Consider the following 19781-nt stretch of genomic DNA (forward strand, 5'->3'; position numbering starts at 1 on the left):
GTAAGGCTGGCTGAGCCCACAGCTCTCAGCTCAGACAGGGAGCTGGGAGACAGGACCATCCAGGCTGCCAACCTCCTCGCTGCAAGACCCCTCAAGAACAGGGAGGGTGCCCAACCCACCCCCTCTTAGCAATGGGCAAGGCCACTCCAGACTTCACCCTGGGAAGGTGGACAGAGGGACCAGTGACAGAGGGAAAGGATGTTGAGTTCTCTGGAGGTTCAAGATGGACACAACCCTGCTCTATTCTGGGCATCTGTGAGTGGACACAGCTCTGTCCCAGATCCAAAAGGGCACTGGTTCTCCCCTGGTTATCACAAGTCTGACCTTGGGGACCCAGCTGGGGACTGGGTATGGGGTTTGCTGTGTTGGCTCCAACACACAGGCTGGTTGAGTCCAGCTCCCTCTCTGTCCCCAAAGCCTCCTCAGCCAACCACAAAATTATCCCACCCTGAGTCTACCATAGCCAAGTGAAATGAACCTTGGCTGGGGGGTGCTGGTCTGCACTGACCATGAGAGGCGGTGGTGGGAAGGGACTCTGGTGTTCGGCTGGAGCGCCTGGGTCCCAGCTGGCTGTTTGACTCTGAGCAAGTAAATCACCCTCTTTAAGCCTCAGTGTGACAGAGGTCAGGCCCCAGCTCAGCTCTCCTGACCTGAGTGAACTTAGAACCCATCTCATAGCCCAATATGCCCCCAAGATGAGTTTCATTTGCCTGAACAGGGCCTGTGTCATTCCCTCTTGGGTAGACTTGTGACCTTGAGGACAGGTGGGTAAATCAGCCATCACCAGGTTCCCTTCTGCATCAGCAGGGGAGGCCTCAGGGTGGTGGGTTTAGAGTCCATGCAGATCCCACTGTCCAGAGGCTGGAGCTCAGTCACCCCTAGAATGTCTCTGGGCAGGAAAGGGACCAGAGTCTGCAAGACAATCCAGTATTCCAAGCCTACAGCCATCCTTTCTGGCCTAAGCCTTCCATCTGTAGGTGACGGCGGAGGAGGTAGGGTCTCTTCACAGTCTCGATCGGGGCCCTTGCCCGTGGCCTTACAGTGGGGGGGGCGGGAGGGAGAAGTAGGTTGATTACAAGGCCTCATAGTTTGTGGTCAGTTCTGCCAGCATGGTGAGCAGCAGACAGAACCACCGGGGATGGGGACAGGGCCTCTCTGGCTCTGGTGGGCATCTCTGCTGGTGGGTCATCATCCTGGGGCTCCTGCTGGCTTTGCTTCCCAGTGACAGGGAGGAAGGGCCGAAGCCAGTCTGGAAGATGGGATGCGAGGACATGAAAGGGTCGGGTCTTGGCCACCCCAGGCCCCTTTCTCAGCCGCCATGGATCCAGCCGCCCCCCCGCCCAACCAATGGCCCAGCATATGAGACCCTTTTGCCACCATGTCTTTACTGGTCAGCCCAACACAAACCTGTCCCAGACTCTCCAGTATTTATGAGTCAGGGGTAACGTTGGTGTGAACCACACCCTGGCCCTTGCCTGCGGGACATAGTGTCACACTATCCACCCCAACAAGCTCATTTATATCACCAAGATAGAGGGGCGTGTTGTGCGCGGGTTTCAATGTATGTGTTTGTAGGTATGTATGAACGTGTGTATTTATTTGTATTTATGTCTGCTTATGGTTCTATTGGCAAATAGGTCTGCGTCTGTGTTTGTGTCCATGTACCTTTACATGATGTTTGTGTATGTCTGTATGTCTTTGTGCATGCCTGTGTCTTTTGGTGTGCCTGTGTGTATGTAGGGGGGGAGACAGTATGTACCAGTGTGTATTTTTTGTTTGTTTGTATGTGTGTCTGTATACGTGTGTCTATTTGTGTGTGTGTGTGTGTGTGTGTGTGTGGACCGTGGTCTGCGAATGCCGCCTGTGGGTGGAATTTGGCTCCCAGGCATGTTTGGTTTGGCTCTTACAGTATTTTCAACATCTTGAGCCAACATTTAAAAATCAGGATATTTCACATAAAAATTCAGCTTTCCAGCTTCTCTTACAAATTCAGAAGCCCTGGCAGCCTGAGGCCAGCATTCCCATGAGGCCACTCTCCTCCCAGGCTGCGTAGGGCTGGCCTTCTCCTCCTGCCTTCATCAATCTTGCCCTCTTGTCTTGCTCACCAGTGCCTTAAGGATGGGCAGGGCTTGGGACCTGGAGTGTGTGGTCACCGCTAAATGTGAGCCTGTCGGGGAACGTGTGCATGAGTGCATGCATGCGTGTGCGCATAAATGTCTGCACGTGTGTGTGTGCAGAGGCCTTTCTACCTATGAGGCGAGTGTGAGTGTTGGTACGTGTACAATGGCTGTGGGTACTCGGGTGAAGTCTTCGTGCAGGGGAAGTAAGTGTAAAGGTGTGTGTGTCCACACGTGTGTGTGCATGGGGGGGACACAGTCATGGCCATGTGGAGTGTGTGGGCCACTGTGGTCTGGCATGCTCTGCACAGGGGCCTCTTCCGGCCTTTGAGGAGGAATCGGATTCCCAGCTTTTGGCTGGACTGCTTTGTGGGATTTATTTCTGTCTCGGTGCCCACCAGAGGCCTGAGTAATGGGAACATTTAAAGAAAACCAGTAAATACATACGGAAGGGGAAGGCTAGCTAGGAAACAGCCCAGACACCCTGCCCAGCCCACAGCTGAGAGAGCTGAGGGCCAGGCCTGAACCCAGGAAAGAAGTCACCTGGGACCCGGCACGCACTCCCACATGCTACAGACGGCCCATTTCTGCCTATTCAGGCCAGCTGAGGTGAGCTGTTATCAGCCCCCCTGTGGATCCCCTGGGACAGCAGTGGGCATCCTGAGATTTTGGCTCCTTGAGGAAATGCTACCTCAGGCTGTGCAAGGACAAGGTACCCTTCCCCATCCAGGCTTACGGTGGCCCAATCTCCAGGTGTTCTGTACATACACACTTACCTCCCACACATGCAGGCAGTCCCAAGTTCGTAGAAGCTGTGGTAACCCAGCAGGGCTAGGCCAGTCCTTAGAGCTGGGCGACACTTAAAAGTCCTCCCTCCAGGCATAGCACCCTGGGGTGCCTTGAACCTGTTTCCCCCAGGTTAACTGGAACCCATTCTAGATCAGCTGTGGTGACCAGCCACCTGACAAGGGACATGGGCCCATGGGAAAGGGGTGAGCGTTTCATGCCTTTGGGTGACAGGTTCTGCTGGCAGTGCTGACTAGCTGGTGTCTCCACTGCCCCCTAGTGGCCACGTGAGGACAATGGCGAATTAAAGACCCCTGAGAGCTTGGGGGTCTCATCTTGGCTTTTGGCTCTGAGTGATGATCAGCCAGGCAGCTCTGGTGGGAAATCTTTCAGATTGACCTGCGGGAAAGGGCTTGCTGTTTTATTTTATTTTTTGGGAGGGGTGGAGATAGGTCTTGGAAGACAGGTTTGCCATTGACTTCACAGCTGTGTCGTCCACACCTGGACAGTAGGTACTCAGGAAACAAGTGAATCAGTGACTGCTTCTCCCAGGTCCTTTGGGGGTAGGTAGGTCCCACCCCTGACTCTGAATACATCTCAGGCCCATGGAAAGGCAACTGAAGCGAGTGGGAATCTCACACTGTGGGTCCACAGAGTCCACACAGCGGCTTGAAGATAAGACACTTAAGGCCGGCTGTCTTTAGAACCCAAAGAAGGAGGATCCTATGAAGCTGAGGTGGTGGTGTTCAGGGCTATTCTGGGGAAAGGCCTGGAGAGCTAGGCAGAGGCAGGCACATTGGGGCTCCATCCCCAGAGAAGGGCACTGCCCCTTGGTGATTCTCAAGTCCTATGACAAGGGACTACCAAGACCAAGGCTACAGAATGACCCTGCCTTGGTGTGGGGAAGGGGGAGAGAGAGAGAAGAGAGGTTTACTTTGGTTCATGGCTTCAGAAGTTTCCGTCTACAACCACTTGTCCCTACTCTCTCCTGTCATGGCAGAGACAGGGAGCAACAATTGCTTGAGTGACAGCCAGAGAGCAATCCTTCAAGAGATTTCCTTCCAGGAGGCCCTACCACCTAAGTGTCCCACAATCTTCTAAACAGTGCCCCAGGTTGGGGCTAAACCTTTAGCACATAGGTGTTTAGGGGACATTCAAAATCCAAGGGTAAACCGGGTATGGTGGCGCACGCCTTTAATCCCAGTACTTGGGAGGCAGAGTACAAGGATCGCTGTGACTTTGAGGCCAGCCTGAGACTCCATAGTGAATTCCAGGTCAGCCTGGGCTAGAGCAAGACCCTACTTTGAAAAAGCAAGCAAACAAACAAACAAAAAAAACAAATTAAAAAAAAATCAAAATCCAAGGGCAGAGGGCACAGCTCAGCAGCGGAGAGCTTGCCTTACAAGGCCTTGGGCTTGATTCCTAGCATCAAGATGAATGAGTGAGTGAATGAGTAACGAAACGGCATACACAAGGCTGGGGAGATGGCTCAGTGGTTAAAGGTGCTTGCTTGCACCAGAGCCTCTAGCTATTGCAAGAGCTCCAGACGCATGTGCCACTCTGCGCATCTGGCTTTACATGAGTACTGGGGAAATGTACTTGTGTCATTAGGCTTTATAGGCAAGCACCTTAACTGCTGAAGGATCTCTCCAGTCCCTTTCAAGTTTATGTGTGAGAGAAAAGAGTAAGAGTGTGCATGTGTCAGAGTGCCTTGCTACTGCAAATGACACCAGATGCATGTGCTCCTTTTTGTATCTGGATTTACATGAATGCTGAGGAGTTGAACTTGGGCAGGCAGGCTTTGCAAGCAAGCACCTTTAATCATTGAGCCATCACTTCGCCTGTTTTATACCTCCTTTTTTTTTTTTCTTTTTTTCCCCTAGGTAGGTCTTAACTCTAGCTCAGGCTGACCTGGAATTCACTATGTAGTCTGAAGGTGGCCTTGAACTCTCTGCGATCCTCCTACCTCTGCCTCCCAAATCCTGGGATTAAAGACATGCACCACCACACCCGGCAGTTTTTCCCTTTTCTTAAAGGGTACCCAGTGTCTCAGACCCAGGAGCAACCCTTTTGTTATCTTCTCTGGGCCCAGGGTTCTCTATTCTAGTCCCAAGGCTACGGTAACGGGGACTTGGTTTTCAGTCACCAGGTGTTTGAGTCCTTCCACTGCCACAGCCAAGCTGCATGTCTCCACTGTAATCCCAGGTGGCATGGGGAACCTTACCATTCTTCATGCCTGGCTTCAAAAGAAAGCTGGCTCCAGCCCTCACAAATGTGGTCAAGTTTGGTCCCTGTCCCTTATGGGAGCTGGGGACACAGCCTAGTCTCAATACCATTCTGGCCATTACCACTTCAGTCCTTACTCAAGAGCTATACACTTTTGCTTCTCTCCTACACCAGAATGACCATTTGGGCTAGAGAGATGGCATAATGGTTAAGGCACTTGCCAGCCAAACGAAAGGACCCAGGTTTCATTCCTCAGTACCCACGTAAAGCGGATGCACAAGGAGGCACATGTATCTGGAGTCCATTTGCGGTGGCTAGAAGCCTAGGTGTGCCCATTCTATCTGCTTCTTTCATGCTCATCAATAAATAAATAATCTTTTGACATTAGTAACTTTTTTTTTTTTTTTTTGAGGTAGGGTCTCACTCTAGTGTAGGCTGACCTGGAATTCATTATGTAATCACAGGCTGGCCTCGAACTCATGGCAATCATCCTTTCTCTGCCTCCCGAGTGCTGGGATTAAAGGCATGCACCACTGCGCCTAAATTTTCTTTTATTTATTTGTAAGCAGAGAGAGGTAGAAGAGAGACAGAGAGAATGGGCATGCCAGGGCTTTTAGTTGTAACTTTTTTGTTTGTTTTTCAAGGTAGGGTCTTAGTTTAGCCCAGGCTGACCTGGAATGCACTATGTACTGTCAGGGTGGCCTTGAACTCACAGTGATCCTTCTACCTCTGCCTCCCTAGGACTGGATTAAAGGCGTGCACCACCATCCCCTGCTCAAATTTTTTTTTCCCTTTCCTTTCTCTCTCTCTCTCTCTCTCTCTCTCTCTTTTTTTTTTTTTTTTGGTTTTTCAAGGTAGGGTCTCACTCTAACTCAGGCTGACCTGGAATTCACTATGTAGTGTCAGGCTGGCCTCAATCCTCCTACCTCTGCCTCCCGGGTGCTGGGATTAAAGGTGTGTGCCACCACACCCAGCTTCTCTCTCTCTTTTTTGAGTTGTAATTTTTTTGCTTATTTTTTTTGGGGGGGGGGAGACAGGGTTGTATGTAGCCCAGGCTTGTCTTGAACTCACAGTGTAGCTAAGGCTAACCTTCAGTTCTTCATCTTCCTGACTCCACCTTGTAAATGCTGAGATCAGAGGCATGCACCACCACCCCTGGCTTCATAGCTTTCATTTAAAGGATTTTTATTGATTGTTTGGGTGACCTGTGTGCAAATACCTACTTCTTTTCCATGACCCAATCCTTAGCACTGCCCTCCACAGCTGGACTATTGTTTCTGGAACACAGCACACAGGGATGGTCCCACCGGATAAGTTAGTGCTGAGGGCTGTGGGTTCAGGGAGAAGCCCTGTGAGCACCTCCACACGTTACCTTCCTGGAGAAGCAACTTCAGTTGGCTACCCATGTCGAGTCTGGGCTAATGCAGCCAGTCCATCACCCTGGAGAGTCAGCTCCGTGGAAACTCAAAGTCCTGAGCCAGGACCTTGGGTCCAGGTCCCACGACCACTCTTGAAACCCACCCCCATCCAGCCTTTAGCAGAATAGACTCCTGACGTAAAAGGAGAGGGGTTGCCGGCGACATCAGAAGAAGCAGTGTGGGAGTCTGGCTCAATATGGAAGTTTGTCAGAGCCCACTTTCCTCGCTGTCACTGCGAGAGGCCCAGGCCTATGAGAAGTCTAAGAAAACTCTCTCAGATACCGCCCGTATGGAGTGAGGGTTTCCTTTTCCTCATGTGTGCACGCTCCGGTGACACCCAATGTCACCTGCAGCAGGCTGCGCTCCTCCATGGTGGCTGGAGCAGAGCGGAATGGTGGGTGTTCCTGTTCCATTGTTTTTCTTTTTTTTTTTCTTAATTTTTAAAATCATCTTATTTATTTATTTATTAGATACAGAGGGACAGAGACTGAGAGAGAGAGAATGGGCATGCAAGGGTCTCTAGCCACTGCAAATGAACTCCAGACGCATGTGCCACGATGTGCATCTGGCAAACGTGGGACCTGAAGAATTGAACCTGAGTCCTTAGGCTTCACAGGCAAGTGCTTTAACCACTAAGCCATCTCTCCAGCCCTGTGCCATTGCTTTTCTACCCTATCTTGTTTGAGCCGTTGTCACTTACTGATCCTGGAACTTTTTGTTTTCTTTCTCCTGTGGGACTGGGGTTACAGGCATGTGTGGTCATGCCCCATTATTTATGTGGGCTCTGGGTATTTGAACACGAGGCGATCTCAGGTCCCCTCAAGCCCTCATGACTGCACAGGAAACACACTTAACCACTGAACCATCCTTTCAGCTCTGGTCCCGGACTTGGACCCAGGTCAGCCTCAGTCCTTCCTTACTCTTCCAGCCTCAGTAAGCCCAGCCAATCCAGAGGTAACTCACAGTGAGCACCATCTCTGCACTCACCTGCTTTAAAGAGCCCAAACTCAGGCTGGAGAGATAGCTTAGTGGTTAAGGCATGTGCCTGTGAAGCTTATGGACCCTGGTTCAATTCCCAGTACCCACATAAGCAAGCTGCACAAGGTGGCACATGTGTTTGCAGTAACTAGAGGCCCTGGTGTATCCATTCTCTCCATTTGCCTCTCTCTCAAAAAAAAAAAAACAAAAAACCCCACATAAATAAATAAAATATAAAAGCTGGGCATGGGGGTGCATACCTTTAATTCCAGTTCTCAGGAGGTAGAGATAGAAGGAGTGCCATGAGTTTGAAGCTACCCTGACACTACATAGTGAATTCCAGGTCAGTCTGGGCTAGAGCGAGACCCTACCTCAAAAAAAAAAAAAAAGAAAAAGAAAAAAAAAATCAAACTCACAGTACCCAGTAAATAATGACAGATTTTTGCCATACAAGTTTTACTTGTCTACAAGAGATTTTAAAAAGTACAGGATACATACATATATACAGAGCCAGGCGCACTGACGGAGATACGGATGGTGGTAGAGAGCCTCAGACACGAGGGGACTGGCTCAGTTCTCAAGATCTGGAAGTGACAGCCAGCCTAGCCCCACCCCATCCAAGGTCATCTTCCTACAAGGAGCGCCTCAGTCAGAGTCACAGGCCTCTTGTCCAGTGGTGGCCTCCACAACAGAGGCGAGGTTGTCCTCCTGGCCTTTCAGCCGCTCACCTGGAAGGAGAGCAGACAAGCGAGGTGAAGGAGCCTGGGCTGCGGAGAGGCCGGGACCCAGCGGGCCGGGGCTGCACTTACGGATCAGCTCGGCGATGGCCCTCCGCGTGCGTTTTTCTAGCTTCTCCAGCTTCTTGGACACATCTCTCTTGAGGTCCCTGGAGCAGGGAGGAGGGGAAGAAGCTGAAGGGCAGCCTGGTGTGGCCTGGGGTTACTCCTGCAGTGCCCTCGGAATTCAGAGTCTCACTCAGCTGCCGGAGGGACTGCCCCAGAGAGAGCAGAGCACTGACTTCTTCCTCGGTGTCTCCTGTAGCCAGACATCCTTCTCAGTCCCACCGAGGAGGGAGGAGGGAGGATGAGCGCTGCAGAGCTGCTTCAAGGCAGAAGGGCCGAGTGCAGGTGCGCGAGGTGGCTGGCTCCACAGGGACCGCCCATCATGTGGCTGATCTACTGCAGGAAGCGAGCGACCGGCTGGCCCGAGCCTGCTACAGGCCCTGTTCCTCCTCTTGCCACAGGTTCACTCCCCACGACAGGATTTCCAGATAGGCATGTGAACTCATCTTGTGTCCCCAGGTTCTGAGTCCTCTGGGACACATCCCTAGCCTTTTTCATCAAACCAAAATGCTGTGCTAAGTGTTGTACTTATAGAGAACCAGGCTGTACAGGCGTGGGGGCACACACCTTTAACCCCAGCACTCGGGAGGCAGAGGTAGGAGGATGGCTGTGAGTTCAACATCAGCCTGGGACTATAGAGTGAGTGCCAGGTCATCTGACAGAGTAAGACCTACACTGAAGAGAGAGAGAAAAAACAAAAAAGAGCGAACCCGACTGCTTAGACCTGCAGGTGTGAGACACACAGCCCCACTCTGGCCCAGGGTGCAGCGAGACACACACCTCTGGCACCCAGGACCCTCCCTCAGTAAGAGAGGGCCCTGTGGGCTAAGAGGTTTGCAGAAGGTGAGCACCCATTTCACAGATTAGGAAACACAAAGAGAACTCATGCCTGCCTCCCCCTCCACTCCTCTCACTTTAGGCTTTTTGTTTGTTTTTAATAGAAAGGGCTTTGCTCAACGGGACTTTCCGTAGCGGGGCGGGCACGAGCAGGCGGGCACGACTGCGCCACGCCCGGTGCCTTCGCCCGCGCTCCGGCACTGCCGCCACTCACCTGCTCGCCCGCACTTCTGATGCGCGCGGTTCTACGTCCACGCTGCCCATCTCTGTGAGGGTGGGCAGGGCCAGCCCAAGGCTGCATTGGTCTGTATCCAAGCTTTTTTTTTTTTTTTTAACTCACCAGTCAGGTTTCCGGGGTGCCAGGTTTGCCAGGTCCTGGGGAAAGAGGGGATACTCGTCAGGGCCAAGGGCCTGGCCCCAGGGGAAGTAGAAAGACAGGGCCAGAAATAAGGAAATGGTGACAGGGGAAAAAGAAGGCAAGGGAGAAGGTGGAAAGGGGAATAAAGGCATGAAGAGAAAGAAGGGGACAGAGGGAGTGGGGTGCAGAAGAAGGGGCCACACAGGCGCAGCAAGGGAGGGAGCGGGGCGCAGGGCCACTCACCACTTCCTCGATGACAGGCTCGGGCTTGGCCGCCTCCAGCTGCTCCTTCACCTTCTCTTCCACTAGAGGGTGCGAGAGCGACACAGGCCTGTCAGAAGCAAGCTGCCACTCTGCAGGGACACGGCCTTCTGGCTCCGGGGATGGGAGCGTCCCCAACCAGCCAGAGGTGAAGCCCCAGTACAGGCAGCTCTGGAAGAGAACCCGGGCTTCCCAGGATGCAGACAGTCTCCAGGGGTCAGAGGACAGCAGAAGCTGCATGTGGAGTGGTCAGGGTCCAGACCCCCCGCCCTCCCCCGCAGAACGAGGACAGATGCTAAGCTGGGCTCAGCCTCCCTGGCTGTGCATCGGGAAGGGTGGCCTGTGTGCATGGCAAGTGAGGTTTTGTGAAGGGCTCTGAGGATTTCCTCTGAGTCCTGCCTGACAAGGGCCATTAGTGGCACCTCTCTGGCCAGTTGTCAGTAAAGTAGGCCTCTGGGTGGCCCCCGGGGTGGGGGTGGGGGTCAGAAATAGATGACAGAGTCACTATAACTGTGGGCTCGGTGCTATCTCCAACTCCATCATGAGGGGCCCATGAGTGTCCTCCTGCCCTTCTTGGCCCACCTTCCTGCAGTCAGCTGTGAATCTGGAGTGGCCTCCTGGCTACTATGATGGGGCAAATTCCTTCTTTCTCTCTCTCTCTTTGGTTTTTCGAGGTAGGGTCTCACTCTAGCCCAGGCTGACTTGGAATGCACTATGTAGTCTCGGGGTGGCCTTGATCCTCCTACCTCTGCCTCCCAAGTGCTGGGATTAAAGGCAGGTGCCACCATGCCCAGCTTCCTTCTTTTTCTTGCCCTGCCCATGCCCTGCCACTGCACCACCAGGCATGGTACAAGCTACCTGGAATGAGTCTGGTTTTCAATGAAGGGGATGGTGGGGAAGCAGACTGGGAACGAATGACTGGAGACTTGAGACCATTTTATGGGTCCTTATATCTGCTACTTGTACAATTAAAAGTTGGTAACAAGAGAATGAAACCCAGATTCTCCGGGGCAAGGGGTGGTGGTCCACGGCCTGGGACCAGGACGCTCCGGGCCTCGCGCACTCGTCACACTGTTCTCGTCCCGCAGTGAGGTGGGAAACCCTGGGCCGAGCGCCTCTCCACCTCAGTGCTGCCTGCCCGCAGTTCTGTGACTGGATGGTCAGCCTCGCACTGGGGCCTCTTACTCTGGCCCACTTAGGGCACATAGGACTTGCCCTGCTGCCCATGTCGTGGTTTGATTCGGGTGTCCCCCACAAACGTCAAGTGTTCTGAATGCCAGGTCCCCAGCTGATGGCAATTTGGGAATTACACCCTCCTGGAGGCAGTGTGTTGTTGGGGGCTTCCTCTTGCCAGTGTCTGGCACATTCTCCTATTGCTGTTGGCTCATGCCATCGTTTTCCCCTGCCATCATGGAGCTTCCCCTTGAGTCTGTGAACCAAAATAAACCCTTTTTTCCCCACAAGCTGCTCTTGGTCGCGTGATTTCTACTAGCAATGTGAACCTGACTGCCAGACCCAAGGGCCCCGGGGCCACTTCTACTCCTCAGCCCAGGAGTGCCTCTACAGTCTGTGCCCTGTCTAAGACCCCCTGGCATATCCCTGGTGACCTCCAGCTCAAGATGAGCAGGAGCAACTGATCTCTTGGTTGTCCCAATGGCCCCTCTGCTGTCCCTGAAGACTTAGCCCCTACCATGAAAGGAGCTAGGCTGGCAGCTATTCTCTGAGATGGCAAAACCTGCTGAGGTCTAGGGCGACTGGCAGGGCCATGGAGCATCAAGAGGAACGGTCCAACTACCTGCGACCGGTTTGGCCTGGGGCACCCTCCTCCTCTTCAGATCCTCATCCTCCGGGACATAGTTCCGCAGCCTGAGTTCCCTGGGAGAGCGGAGAACACAGACACTGAGTGAAGTGGGGGATGTTTCTCATTTGCCTCCTATAACATGAGAGTGCAGATACAATGAACCCACACAGGCCACCTACTTCTCCCATCCAAGTACTAACCAGGCCCGACCCTTCTTAGCTTCCGAGAACAGACGAGACTGGGCATGTTCAGGGTGCTATGGCTCTAGACCAGGCCACCTACTTCTGACTTCCCTCCCATCCATGTGAAGATGGCCAGGTGAAAGAGAACAGAACAGAAGCAACACTGGGCCACAGCTCTCCCTCACACACTCAGAAAGGCTCCACTCACGTGAAAGGAGTGCTGGGAACAGGATGACAGAAAGCAGTCACTAGTACCTCTCTTGAACCATCTCCGCTGGAGAGTTATGGGAAGCGAGGATCAAAGCATGGCTTTCATGAGATCACACAGCGGAGAGTGCACATCTGAGACCAAATGTTAGGTGTGCCTCCCAGCCAGAGCCAGAGCTCTTGAGCTGTCACTCTTACAAGAGAAAGTCTTCTTCTTGCACCCTACACATAGCTCCCCAAACCCAGACCTCCTCAGAACCTTCAAAGGTCTTGAAGACAATGTCACAGACTCTCAACTCTAGTGGAAGGGTCTGAGTGTGTGTGTGAGTGTGTGTGTGTGTGTGTGTGTGTGCGTGTGCACTATGCCAAGGGTATGTGGCAATGCGGTGGACTGACAAGGGGACAAGCAAGTGTGGGGACTTCAGAAGTGGTACAGCTGCCTACAGCTAGTGGGAATGTGCAGGGATTCCAGGGGAGGTGGCTTCTGGAGGCTGCAGTGGACAGGATCAGGGCACGAAGGACACAAGAGGTTGACCCACCTCCATACTCCTGGAAGTGGCCCTCAAGGGACAGTATGCATAGACAGACATAACCACGTGTGAGGCTGGGCAGCCATTGCCCACCTGGACAGTGGCGAGAACTGCACAATGTCCAGGTCCAGAAAGAGGTCCTCAGAATGCAGCCAGGAAGGCTCCAAATTTGGGTTGGCAGGGGGGACCACAGGAGCCAGAATCCAGTGGGAATAGAAGCCTCTTATCTCCCTTTCTACAGGCAGGGCTGGGGCTCAGCTGCTCATCAAACCTCCTTTCACACACAGAAGCATTCTGTCCCAGGAGGCCTTTCCCGAGGTGAGGCCCTAACGCCTGTGTCCACACACCTGGATGTGGAGGTGCTGTAAACCTGGAGCTGCACCTTCGCCCTGCCCCCAGCTCAATGCCAACATACATCTCCTCCCCTCTGTCCACAGCCCCTGGGGCCTTAGAGCCCTTGGGCTGGGCTGGGGTGAGCCTGGAGGGACCCCGCCCCCACCCCTCCAGAGAACCTGCTTCCTCTAGGCAGGGATGGGGAGCCCTGCCTAGACCCAGGGATAAGCACAGGGTTCACCGAGAGGCCTGGCATGGTGAGAAAGTGGAGCACGACCGTGCTTCTGTTCATCATAGGGTGGGGAGAAAAGAGGAAGAGAAACTGGGTGTGGGGAGAAAACTGCAGGGATCAGAGACAGAAAGTCACCCCAGTCCCACGGCTGGCTCCGAGTTCAGTGAGAAATCAGAAGACTGTAGGAACAAGCACCTACAGCCTCCTGCCCCACCTGCTGCCCATGGCTTCTGAACCCCCCACCCACTGGGGTAGGAAGTGGGCAAAGCAGGAGGGTAACAGTCTTGTGCCCGGTGCCCTGCTCTGCCCCTAGAGAAAGAAGCATACCAGTCAAACCGCTAAGGGCACCTGGGCCCCAGTCGCTGTAGGATGGCTCCATTTGGAGCCTTAGTGTGCATATCTGTGAATGTGGAGGCTGTGCACCCAGCTCTATCAAGCTAGGTAAAGGAAGTCTACCCTCTTACAATGCCCAGCTGACCCTCTACCAAAGAGTAGGCATCTTTAGGAGAGGAGCACCGGGTTCTGGTGGGGTCTGGGCTTTCTGAACAGGCCCAAGATTTAAAACCCCTTCTAAACAAACGTCTTAACAAACCTGACCACAGAGGTATGCTAAACATTTACTGATTGGCCTTGGAGAGATGCCAAGAAAACAAGGATTTCAGGGGCTGCAAGCACAGAGATAAGAGAGGTTCAATAACGTGAGCCTGCCATCGGCGCCTCTTAACTCCTGAACATCTGTCTCTTGACAAGCAGTTTCAGAAAAGCTGAGCTTCCTGCAATCTCATGAGGCTGGAGCTGGAGAGAGGAAAATAAGTTTGGGGTAGCCAAAGAATGAGGCTCTGGCAAGAGCCCCAGGCTTTCCATCCTAAGAGCAAGGCTGAGCCTGAAGGGCATCACTCCTCCTCGGATGGAAACAGCTTGTGTAACACGGTAGGTGACTGGCTGCCCTTTGGTAGGGGGTGTATATAACTGCGCTCTGGTGCGTCAGTTCTAAAAGGATGGGCCAGGGAACCTTTAGCCCAATTGCCTGTAAAACAGAGAGTAAATTATCTCTGGAGGAAAGTAAATGACCCAGAATCTCAAATTAACTCCAGACAACATTCACAGTGCAATGGAAACCATGAGAAAAAATACAAACAGAAATACATGCTGGAGAGCCAAGCGTGCAGTGCACGCCTTTAATCCCAGCACTTGGGAGGCAGAGGTAGGAGGATTGCCGTGAGTTCGAGTTCTCCCTCAGACTACAGAGTGAATAGTAAATTCCAGGTCAGCCTGAGCTAGAGTGAGACCTTATCTTGAAAAACAAAACAAAACCAAAACAAAACAAACAAAAAATAGCTGGAATTGTCAGGAATAAAATTTAAAGCTGAGTGTGGAGTGGTGATGCGTGCCTATAATACCAGTACTCAGCAGGCTGAGGAAAGACGATTGCAAATCTGAGGCCAGCCTGGGCTACATGGTGAGTGAGACTCTGTCTCAGAAAGAGAAATATGCTAGTATGCTAAAGGTTCAAGAAAATAGACCACAAGGGCTGGAGAGATGGCTTAGTGGTTAAGATGCTTGCCTGCAAAGCCAAAGGACCCAGGTTCAGTTCTCCAGGACCCATGTAAACCAGATGCACAAGGCGGTGCATACATCTGGAGTTTATCTGCAGTGGCTAAAGGTCCTGGCATGCCCATTCTCTCTCTCTGTCAAATAAATAAATGAGAGAGTGTGTTGGTGCACCAGGACCTCCAGCCACCATAATGGAACTCCAGACATGTGTGCCACCTTTTACACATCGCAGCCTTGTATCACCTTGTACATCTGGCTTACCTGGGATCTAAAGAGTTGAACATGAGTTCTTAGGCTTCGCAGGCAAGCACCTTAACTGCTAAGCCATCTCTCCAGCCCACATTGTTTGTTTTTTGAAACAGGACTCATGTAGTGCAGGTTGGGATGGCCTTGATCCTCCTGCCTCTGCTCCTCCAGTGTTGGGACAGTAAGCATGAGTCACCAAACTCAGCTTGAATCACAATTTAGATATAGCTTAAGAAAGAATAGTCACCAGGCATGGGCATGGTGGTGCCCTCGGGAGGCAGAGGTAGGAGGATGACTGCATTCAAGATTACCCTGAGACCACATAGTGAATTCCTGGTCAGCCTGGGCTAGAGTGAGACCCTACCTCGAAAAACTAACAACGAAAGAAAATAAAAAAGAAAGAAAGAGAATAGTCAACTTCAAGATATGCAGAAAGGCCAGGAGTGGTGGTCTAGCAGTCCAGAAACTGAGCTAGGAGGATTGCTGTGAGTTCAAGGCCAGGCTGCGATTATAGGGACTTGAGTTGGACAACTAGCTTCAAAAACAAGCTGAAACTAATAGCCAACTTCACCACTGACAGCATGGTGATGCAAGCCTATAAACCCAGACAAGATTGTGAGTCCAAGGCCAGTCTGAGCGATGGACAGTGAGTGCCAGGCCAGTCTGTGATATATGTAGCAAAATCTTATTTCAAAACAACATATGTATGTTTATATGGATGGGTGTGTGTGTGTGAGAGAGAGTGTGTGTGTGTATGTATGTATATATGTATGTATATAAATAATCAGCATGGCTGGGTGTGGTGGCGCACACCTTTAATCCCAGCACTTGGGAGGCAGAGGTAGGAGGATCGCCATGAGTTCAAGGTCACCCTGAGAAGAATACAGAGTGAATTCCAGGTTAGCCTTGGCTAGAGTGAGACCCTACCTCCAAAAAAAAGTAGAAAGAGCAACAAATGGCATTCAAGTGTCCTGAGGCATGCTGGGAAATGGTAAAAGTACCAGTACGTTTTAGTAGGTTTGTTGCTATCCCTATGGAAACTACTGCGTAGTGGCTGAGCTCTGACACTGGCCAGGGTGTGATTACACAGGCCAGCCAGACCAGTAAGGCAGGCCACCTTCCACCCACCACCTTGCTAGCGGGTCAGGAAATGACGCCGCCTGCACTCATCAGGAAGCCGCTCTCGTGGGAGTCATGGAAGCCAAATGCTGGTTCTGCTGCTCCCAGTTTAGACCGCTGAGAGAGGAGGTGAAGAGCGCTGGACCTCCAACAGTATGACCAGGGTCCAAACCCAGCGCTGCTACTTGTGAGACACTGACAGGCTCATGCCTTCACTAGTGTCCTTAAAGAAGTCAAAGGTATCCACCTCTCATGAGGCTGTGTGGGGCGACGACTGAAGACATCAGCCATGACCAGAGTGGAACCCTCTAGGACAAGAGCTATCAATCATACCCCACGAGCATCACCCTCTTGCTCCACACTACTGTTCTTGGGAAAAGAGCAGAACCAAAGCACAAGGACAGCCCGGGGAGAGAAACCCTTGTGTGGGTGGCTGGAAACAAGCTGCCCAGTACACACATGCACGGCCTGCCGAGGCCCCTACAGTATTCTTCATGAAGGGGGTGGCCAGCAGAGCAGACAGAATATAGCCCTTGTGCAGCCCACAGGGTGGCAGGGCCACCCAGGGCATTCCACTAGCGGTTAAGACTCAGCCAAACAGCTTTCCTGTCTTCTCCCTACCTGCCTTTCCAGTCTGTCTGGTCTTCACAGCTTGGTATCAGTTACCAGTGAGCTCTGGAAACTGGGCCAGCGAGGAGCCTAGCTTATCATACTCATCTTAGTGGCCTTTTCTGTTCAGAACTGGGTGTGGAGCTAACCAGGAGTGACGCTGGAATAGGGGATCATCAGGATCCACCACCATAGTAGGCTCTGCCCAACCCCAGGCAAGTGTTCACAGAGCACACGGGATGAGCCTCAGGTGCCCAGCTCTCAAGCAGCTGAAGGCAAAGGTGAGGAGAGAACCAGGCCAGAGAACAGCCAGCCCTCCTCTGCTCGGAGGTGCAGGAACAACCTAAGCCTGTGATGGGTGCTCTGTGGCATGGACCCAGAAGCCCATGTTGGAGCTACCCTGTTTCTAGGGGAAGGAAGGGATCATGTCATGCAAATCCTGCCTGGGTGCCAGCAGAAGAATGCCACATGGTTTTCTGCCAACCTTCTTGGAATACATGCCAAGGTGTACTACAGGACTGAGAAGAGCAGAGAGACAGGAACCGCAGTCTAATATCTATGGTGTGTAGCAACAAACCCGCAGGGGACGGCCTGCCCCTGCACACAGCTCACAGGCGAAAGAAGCAAGAAGCTAGTCCTAAAGTGGTCTCCAGCTGGGATGAAGGAAGGTGTTTCCCCTGTGTACCTGCTAATGCCCTTCAAAGAATGAAACACATGAATCTAGGGCTGGAGAGATGGCTTAGTGGTTAAGGTGCTTGCCTGCAAAGCGGAAAGGCCCAGGTTCAAACCCCAGGAGCCACATAAGCCAGATGCCGGGCTAGGACGAAAGCCTGCTTTGAAAACAACAAAATCCACAGGGAAAAAAAGCTAACAGTGGTTATCTCTAAGTGTGATTTTACTTTCTTCTTTGATGTTCTATTAATTTCCCAAGTAAGCATTAGTCTGGTTACCACACACAATCAGCCAAGCCAGTGGACAAAAGGAAACAGAGAGCACACGCGCAGCAGGGTAGCTGATCTGAGGACGACGACTGTGGTACAGGCCTGCATCAGGCTGCTCCCAGCGGCTGCGCTCCAGAGCCCTGCTCAGCCTGTGTGTCTGAGGGCCCAAGGGAGACAGAGAACAGGCCAATGTGTGAGAGGCTTCTTGGACGGAGGCGTATAGAAAGAATGGCGGCTCAATCAGTGAACCCAGACTTCCAGGACCCTGACCTCTTTACACCTGATGTGCTCGGCCCACCAGCCCCTCCGCTTTGGCAGCCCCCGTCAGAGTTGAGCCTTGAAATTTCTCCATAGGAGAAAGCAGGTCTAGGGGCCACCTCCACACCTTCACCAGCTCTAGCCCAGGGTTCCTAGTTGTTTCCAAAACAAGTTCAACTTCATGTGGTCCTGGCCCTACAGCTTGTCCGCTCAACCAAAGCCCTCCAGACCCGGGCGGGGCTGTGGCAGCTCCCTCCCCTAACTAACGCCCTCACTCAGCCCATCTTGCTGCTCACCACTCTCCTCTCTAACTGTTGTTGTTGTTGTTTTGGGTTTTCGAGGCAGGGTTTCACGCTAGCTCAGGCTGACTTGGAATTCACTATGTAGTCTCAGGGTAGCCCTGAACTCATGGCGATCCTCCTACCTCTGCCTCCCGAGTGCTGGGACTAAAGGCGTGCGCCGCCCGCCCGGCTCACCTCTCTCCTCTGCCCCATCGCACTCTCCTCCCTCCACAGTGGCAGCCACTCTCCATGCGCGACCCCAGGCCCTGCCTCACAAGCTTCCCAGATGCACTGCCAGCACTCAGCCTGTGCTTGCCTCGGGGTGGAGAAAAGCACTCAGGGATGCTGGGGGAGTATTCCGTGGGTAGCCTTCAGCTGTCCACAGCCATGGCAGACCAGGGGGGCAGAGAAGCTGTGCCCTGCAGATGCAGGCGACACCGATGTGGCTGGCCACAGCGGCCCATTTCTGAATGACTTCCACCATCTTTGCAGCAAAGCAACAAGGTGACGTCCAAGTTCACAGTCTACTTAGTCTCCCCAACCAGGGCACCCTTCTTACCAGATCCTCTACCCCGCTTCCTCCCCGCGAGTCCAGGAAGACCTGCCTAGCGCTGGAGTGGAGCTGGTGACGGCTGCGAGGTCTTCAAGGGCAGCTGCAGGGGCTCCGGGAGTGGGCTGGCTGGGAGACTCAGGGGAAGCACTCCTGAGGTGGCTTTTGTTTCATTTTTCATACCTTTCTATGTGCCACTGAAAGGGGTGGAGAAAGTAGATGTTCTCTGTAGAACATGAAACCCAGAAATGAAAGGAAGCTTTGAGACTGTGCACCGGGTCCAGCATCGCCACTGGCAAGCAAGATCATGGAGGTTTTACAGTCCCTGGCCACCGTAACTTCCTGCCTGCCCTTGGGCATGAGCTTCTCCTCTCATCCCATAGATCCAGATCCACTCTACGCATCCCCCTGCCGTGGACCTTTGCAGCAAAGACCAGACTGGCAGTCCACATGGCAAGCTCACAGGACAAAGCTTGCACCAGTTAGCTGCCTTGGTCCTCCTGGATATCCAGTCCCACTCAGGGGCCAGAGAGACACACAGTGTGGCTCCGGTCACAGTAATGGAACCCAGGGAAGTTCAAGCCCAGGATGAGCCAGTAGCTCTGACTACAGAAAGTTTTCATTTTTAACGTCCAGAATGTAGACAGTGGGGTTTCGAGACCTATCCATGTCTCCTACATAAGTAACAAGGCTTTGCTGGCTGCTGCCAGTGGCCAGACCCAAGAAAACCACAGAAACCAAGGGGAGAGGCAGCGATCTCAGATGATGCTCCAACAGCTGATCGGGTGGTTTCTTGAAGAATTTGTGAAAGTGTTTGAACCCCTTGACCCAGTGATCCCACTCTGAGGAGATCAGTCTGTTGAAATAGTAACAAAACAGGAACAGGCAATGTTTTTGGCAGCATGAGGAGGAACAGCTGCAAGGCAGACCTCTCTGGATGCTCTTCAGGCAAAGCCCCACCCCCACCCCAAGCAGGCTACCAGCACCCTGGCCATGACAGGGACCAGTGTAGGACAGTGCAGTCAAATTCTGGCTATAAGAGCCAAAAATATTCAGTATAGATAGTATACAAGAAGACAGAACATGAACACAACAAACAGGCTCTAAAGGGACAT

General features: G+C 52.7%; 1 protein-coding gene across 2 annotated transcripts in view; it reads right to left on the minus strand.

The window, feature by feature from the left end:
* Nucleotides 1-7954: 7954 nt before the first annotated feature.
* Ccdc12 (coiled-coil domain containing 12) overlaps nt 7955-19781 on the minus strand; it is a 60322-nt gene continuing 48495 nt past the window's right edge. For both annotated transcript variants that reach the window (XM_004662039.3, XM_045136328.1), the window contains 5 exons: nt 11619-11698; nt 9806-9867; nt 9545-9579; nt 8335-8411; nt 7955-8253 (listed from right to left, as the gene is read on the minus strand). In XM_004662039.3, the coding sequence (XP_004662096.2) occupies nt 8171-8253; nt 8335-8411; nt 9545-9579; nt 9806-9867; nt 11619-11698 (337 nt within the window). In that variant the 3' untranslated portion in view covers nt 7955-8170. The remainder of the gene's footprint in view (nt 8254-8334; nt 8412-9544; nt 9580-9805; nt 9868-11618; nt 11699-19781) is intronic.

Source organism: Jaculus jaculus, chromosome 17 (assembly GCF_020740685.1).
Source record: "Jaculus jaculus isolate mJacJac1 chromosome 17, mJacJac1.mat.Y.cur, whole genome shotgun sequence".
In the NCBI taxonomy this organism is placed as follows: domain Eukaryota; kingdom Metazoa; phylum Chordata; class Mammalia; order Rodentia; family Dipodidae; genus Jaculus; species Jaculus jaculus.